Source organism: Alligator sinensis, unplaced genomic scaffold (genome assembly GCF_000455745.1).
Source record: "Alligator sinensis unplaced genomic scaffold, ASM45574v1 scaffold707_1, whole genome shotgun sequence".
Classification (NCBI taxonomy): Eukaryota; Metazoa; Chordata; order Crocodylia; family Alligatoridae; genus Alligator; species Alligator sinensis.
The window spans coordinates 1,981,864-1,988,101 of NW_005842065.1; the positions used below are offsets into that span (position 1 = coordinate 1,981,864).

The following is a 6,238-nucleotide window of genomic DNA, read 5'->3' on the forward strand; positions in this document are numbered from 1 at the left end:
CGCGTGGGCAGGGGAGGAGCCTGTGCACTTGTGGGTGGGGGGATCCCCAGGAATGGGGGAGAAAGGGACTGCCCCCCAGGAGACAGCAAGGCTGGGACATGGCATCCCCCCCAGATATAGGGAGGGGTGGGCCTGGCGGAAGAACCCAGGTGTCCTGGCTCCCAGGCCCTCCCTCCACCCCCTGCTCTGATCCCCCATCCCTCCTGCCCTCCCAGAGCTGGAGAGAACCCAGGCATCTGAGCTCCCAGCCTTCTCCCCTACCTGGTTTGAAGCCACCCTCCCTACTCTAACCCCATCCTAGATCCCACTCCCCTCTTATAGCTGGAGAGAACTCAGGCATCTGGGCTCCCAGCCCCCTACTCCCCCACCATGGCCTGGGCATCAGGACCCTTCACCTGGGTTGAGAATCCATGTGTCCCATGGCACATCCAGACAAGCTGTGCCCCAGCCCCACCGGTCCCTGCACCAGCCACAACTGCCATCTCCAGTACGGGGTGCCACTGCCCCCTCCACAGCCTCCCCCAAAAGGCCCCTGCCCCAAACCCTGCTGTAAGGGGGGGCTGTTTCCATGCCAATATGCACACACAAGCAGTCATGCCCCTGTACATGCAGTCAGGAACTTACACATGGAGTCATGCCCACACATGCCCTCAGACCTTTGCACATATCCCACCCCTGCACACTCAGCAGCAGGTGCCCACATGCACACATGCACCAGGGCTTGTGGGCTCTCAACCATGGAGGGGCAGGGCACACACATGCCAGGACACCCCCACAGGCACTGTTCCACATGTGGGCACATGCCCAGCTATGCAAGTTCCCGACCTGGGATCCCACTGCTACCACCCAACCCAGGTGACCCACAATACAGTGGGGCTGCCTGCACTGCCCCTCCGCCCTGTGCCCACCTTGTTGGAGGCCATCTCGCTGACGGAGCGGTAGGTCTGGATGGTTTCCAGCTGGTCCAGGCACCAGTCTAGCTCCTCCAGTGTCTCCTTGGCCAGCTGCTGGTACGTCTCCTCTGAGTTGGGGGGCAGGGACCAGTGAGGGAGGGTTCAAGGCGGGGAGGTACGGGGGCAGAGGCTGCCTCCCTGCACATCCCAGCACAGTGAAAATTAACTGCATGGGGTGAGGGGGCACCAAAAGGTGCCCCCCCCACACTGGGGTGACCCAGACCCAACCAGGGAGGGGGGATGGGGGGATTAACCCCTTGTGCCCCATTACCTGACAGCGTGGCCTTGCAAACGGGTGGCTGGCTGCCCACGGGCGACCTCCTGCGGGGAACGACATGACCTCAGTGCCCGCTGGTCCCCTGACTCCCCCGCAAGGCACACGGGATGCCTCTGCACTAGGGGGCACTCAGTTGTGTGGGGACAGTAGAGGCCCAGCTCCTGGGGTGATCTTAGGGTAGCTCTGCCAGATTGGGAGTTCCCGGGGGGTGGGGGTCACTCACTTGCTGGTTGTGGGTGTGGGCACATTGGCCAAGATGGAGAAGTTGCTCCGGACGCTGCGCAGACTGGCCAGTACCTGCAGGAGGGGGTGGGAGATCAGTGCTGGGGGGCAGGGCAGGGGCAGGGCCCCCCTGAGGGCTGAGACCCCTGTTGCTTGGCTCCCCCACAGGCCCTGTGGCCCTGCCACTCCCACCCTCCGCGATCTTCCCACCCACCACCCTGACCTACCTGGGCAAAGGGGGTGACGATAAAGTCCTCGGCGTGGCTGTGGGGGAAAGAGAGGGGGGCAGTGTGGGGGGGGGGGGGAGCTGGGAGGGGAGAGGCTGGGGGGGGACTCACGCATCACTGGTGATTGAGGAGTTGCGGGACATGGTCTTGGGGGACATGTCATAGTCGCTGTCAGAGCGGTACAGGAAGGACTCACGCCGCTGGCTCTGTGGGAAGCTTGGGGCCAGCACCAGCCCTGGGCTCGCCTGCGGCTCCAGTGGGCTCCGGCCCCCCCACGGCCCATTCTCCGACTCCAGGCTGGAGGAAAGAGAAGAGGCGAAAATGGGTGAAATGGTGCCCCTCACTCCTGACCCATACCAGGGGGTGCCCCTCACTCCTGACCCACAGCCCCCAGCCAAGCAGGTGCCCCTCACTCTCGATCCACAGCCCTCTGCCATGAACTCAGTGTCCCTCACTCCCAACCCGCAACCCAGTGCCAGCCCAGCTCTGCGGGTGCTCCATAAGCCCGTTCACTCCTGCAGGCCTGCTCAGAGACGGTGCAGCACAGACCCCTCCTGCCCTCACTTGGGGGGACTCCTTCCCCTCCAGCTGCTGCTCCCTGGGAGGAGCCAGAGGGGTGCTACCCTGCCCCCCCAGGCCAGGGCCCATGGGCAGTGGTGGTGCCCACTCACCTGCGGGGTTGCAGCGAGGTGCAGGGCAGGGCCATGGAGGGGGGAGGGCCTGGGGGGTCATGGGGTGGGGGGGATCCCGTGGGGCCCAGCCCAAAGCCATGCGGGTGCCTGGCCACCCCCCAGCTGTGCCGCATTGGGCTCCGCACAGGGCGGAAGTGCCCGTGACCAGGCTGGAAAGGGCCGGGGAGCCTGGCTGTAGAGCACGGCTCCCCGTCCCCAACGACGGGGTCCCCCAGGGCCCGAGGCCGGGGAAAGCACCCGGAAGCACCTGCTTCAGGGCTTCCTCTGCCCCAGGACCATTTTGCTTTCAGTTACAGCAGAAGGAAAGCAGCAGTCCCAGGCCTCAGCCCCCCTGTCCTGCTCCCCTGGCTCCGCCCTGCCCCCCTCAGCCCCCTAGCCCTGCCACTGCCCATCACTCCTGACCCGCAGCCCTCACCTCACTGGCCTCAGGGCTATGTCCTCATTAGCAAGGCCTAAATAGGCCTGGACCAGGGCCCTGGGTTGTAGTTATGACCAGGTGGATTGGAGTCGCCCAGCAGAGGGCAGCAGCGCATGGTCCTTTGCACCTGCACATGCAAGCCTGAGGCACCTGCACCACCTCACACGCATGTGTCACCCCCTTCCCTTCCCCATGTGCTCACACATCCCGGCCCAGCTCCCTCTTGTGCAAACTCCCTCTCATGCAATGAATCCAGCATGGGTGTGCAAGCCTGGCACATGCACACATGAAACCATTGCACACCCAATGTGCCAGCAGCGACTGCATGTGCAAGCCTGGGGCACACACCTGTGCCGGGCAAGCCCGACACATGTACACATATATGTGCAAGCTCAGTGTACACATATGAGGGTGCATACAACCCCTCTTATGCACATGTGTGTGTCTATGCACACCCAGGGAGGCGCTGGGTGGGTAGGGGGGGAGCCGGGGGCCGGGTTGCAACTCTCACAGGAAGCCCAAGGCCCCGCCCGGGTCTCGGTGTCTGTGGCAACAGTGACATCAGCATGCAGCCTGAGCCGGCTGGTGTGTGCATGTGTCAGCCACGGGCCATGCAAGATGGAAGATGGGGGGGGCTAGAAGGGGCCCAGCCAAGGGATGTGGGGGACTGGGCAGGCTCCACTGCTCCCCTCCCCCTCAGGATCGCAGCTGCCCCCTCCCCGTGCCTCAGTTTCTGTGTCCAAGCTCCATGGGACAGGGGCTGTTTGTGCAGTGCCTGGCATGGCTCCTGCCAGGGGACCCTGCCCACCTGAGCTGCTGCACCTGGGAAGAGAGAGGCCTTGGGGTGGGGGGGGCAGCACCTGCTCCTAGCCCCCACCCCCAAGGCTCCAGGTGTTTGCATGACTCAGGACCCAGCATTAACCCTTCATCTGCTGCTGCCTCTGCCCACAGCTGCCAACTGCTGCCACAAGGCGGAGGGAGACCCTGAAGAACGCCCCCTGCTAGCCCCCTCCAAAGACAACGCTGGGACAGGCCTGCCCAGCAATGGGGGTGGGGGGGCATGGCTTGGGACTTGCAAGGTCAGGCACATACATACACTGAATGTGCATAGCAAGGGGGCACATGCAAGGCACATGCTTGCACATGCTCCATGCCCACTCAGCTGGGACATGAAGAGCACACATACACACAGCACATGCATGATGCATGCGCACACGTGCCTCACAGGTGTGCCAGGCACGCGCACACAGCACATATGTGATACACATGCACAGATGTGCAGGGTGCACGCAGCCCCCACCATGCATAGAGCCTGCCCAGTGCCCCCTCCTCAGCCTGGGTTTCTCTCCAGCTGTGACATCAGCCGGAAGGGGGTGCTCTTGGAGACACCAGGGCGCAGACTGGGAACACTTGTGGTCTGGCCCACCCCCAGCTAAGCCTGTTACACAACCCCTGGCGCACCGCATGAAGCTGGGGCGGGGGAGTCTCAGCCTACTTTGGGGCGGGGAGGGGGGCTGTAAACTGGTGTGGCCCTTCCCTGCTCCCCCACAGGGAAACTGAAGCACAGGGGCTGGTAGTTGTGCGGGTGGGGGGGTTAGAAGCCCAGACACCTGGGTTCTATTGATGGCTTTGGAAACCGTGTGGTTGCTGGGGCACAACCCAGGCATCCTGACAACCCCTCCCCAATACACTCTTACCCCACCCCCCCCAGTCCCCAGTCCCAGAGTGGTGAGAGAACCCAGGCATCTGGGCTCCCAGCCCCCGCTGCTCCAGCGCTCTCTTCTCCCAGAGAATCCAGATCTAGGTCCCACCAGGAGCACCACCAGGAGTGCTGGCCTCAAGGTGACCTCTGGGGGGTGGAGGGGGGGCGCTGATGATAGACAGGACTCCTACTGGCCACAACTCCCTGCTCTGGGGAGCCAGGCCAGGCCACGCACACGCGTGTTCCCACTTGGGCACACGCCACCTGCGTGGTGAGGCATATGCATGGGGTGCTGAAGCAGTGGGAATGCAGGGGGGGGAGACGGGGGGGGGGGGGGGGGCCAGGGCGCAGCTGGTGCCAGTGAAAGCCACTGGCGTCAGGTACGATCAGCTTAGCACAGCCCTGACAGCTCTCGGCCTCGTCCCTAGCTGCTCCACAGCAGCACGGCCTAGGGGAGAGTACAGAGCCTTCAAAGGGACCCTGGGCAGCCTGGGATAGAGAAGGAGCCCTGCTCCTGGTCTGGGGAGGGGGTCAATCCAGGGCAGTGCCCAGGGCAGGAGCCAAGACTCCTGGGTTTTCCCCCTGGCACAGAAAGGACCCTGGATCCTAGTGGTTAGAGCAGATGTGGGCAGGGGGCGGAAGTTCTGTGACCTTTCCTGGATGCTGTGGGTCCCCAACTATGCCTCAGTTTCCCCCTCTGTGGTGGGGGAAGCTCCTTCCCCAAAGTCTGCCCCCCCCGAACCTGGGGCATAAGCAAGACACCCCAGGCTCATCCCAGTCACAGAACCCTGGCATCGGGGTGGGGGTGGGGGGGGAGGGTCTTGGTGGTACACAGGGTAGTTTGGCAAGTGCTTATTCTAGGGAGGTGTGTATGGATGTGAGGAGAGAGGGTGGTGCATGCACACATGCATGTGTATGTGCACAAGCATGTTTTCACATGCAGCAGCATGGGGTTCTCTACCAGTGGGCACATTGCCCCTCTGCATTTGTGTATGTCCGTGTGCATGTTCCTGGGCAGGCAGGTGTGCATGGGGGTCATGGCCTGGCCCAGGCACGGGACTGGGGTTATATATAGCTCACGACTCTGGTTTCCAGCCTGACCTTTCCCAGTGAGCCCACCTGCTCCTGGCTGGCGGAGACAGGCAGGGAGCAGAGCCAATGATTCCCCTGGCAACGCCTTGCACACGCATGTGCCAGCCCCTCCAGGCCAGGGGATGAGGCAAGCAGGACGGTCCCCAAGGCTTCATCCCCTCAAGGGCTCCAGCCAGGCAGCTCAGCACCCTGCCCCCAGTCCCAGCTGCAGTCACTCACGAAAATCCCTTGCACGGGGCATGCAATGTCCTTGCACAAAGCAACACCCCACAAGCTCCCAATGTCCTCGCATGAAGCAGCACCCCTCAAGCTGCCAGTTCCACTCACCATTGCCCTGCCCCTGGCACACGTGTGGCACAGTGTGTGCTCCCCTCTACACTGAGGCAGGAGGAGGGAGGGGGCAGCAGGGCTTTGCCCCCCAATCCCTACCACCAGCGGCCAGGCCCCCCAGCCCCATCCAAAGCGCCAGCAGGGAGCAGACAGGGAGGGGGTGCAGCAGCTTGGGGGCCAGGCCCGGCACCCACCTCCACGCCTTGGCCAGGCGGTGCCGCTCGATGTCGGCGTCGCTGAAGGAGAAGTGCATGGCGCCGGGCGGCCCCAGGCGGGCCCCGGGCCGCGGGGACATCGGGCCTGCGGGCCGGGCCGGCTGCGCCCC

The 6,238-nt window shown here is 63.9% G+C and overlaps 1 protein-coding gene across 2 annotated transcripts in view; it reads right to left on the bottom strand.

Annotated features, from left to right (window-relative positions):
* The window catches only part of PDE4A (phosphodiesterase 4A), a 29,796-nt gene that overhangs the window by 8,162 nt on the left and 15,396 nt on the right, over positions 1-6,238 (bottom strand). Inside the window, exons 1-6 of one of the 2 annotated variants that reach the window (XM_025203904.1) lie at positions 6,108-6,232; positions 1,791-1,976; positions 1,680-1,716; positions 1,454-1,527; positions 1,225-1,274; positions 909-1,021 (exon numbers count right to left, since the gene is read on the bottom strand). In XM_025203904.1, coding sequence (XP_025059689.1) covers positions 909-1,021; positions 1,225-1,274; positions 1,454-1,527; positions 1,680-1,716; positions 1,791-1,976; positions 6,108-6,208 — 561 coding nt within the window. In that variant the 5' untranslated portion in view covers positions 6,209-6,232. Of the gene's footprint in view, positions 1-908; positions 1,022-1,224; positions 1,275-1,453; positions 1,528-1,679; positions 1,717-1,790; positions 1,977-6,107; positions 6,233-6,238 lie in introns of those variants that run through there. The other variant, XM_025203903.1, reaches the window with a different exon arrangement.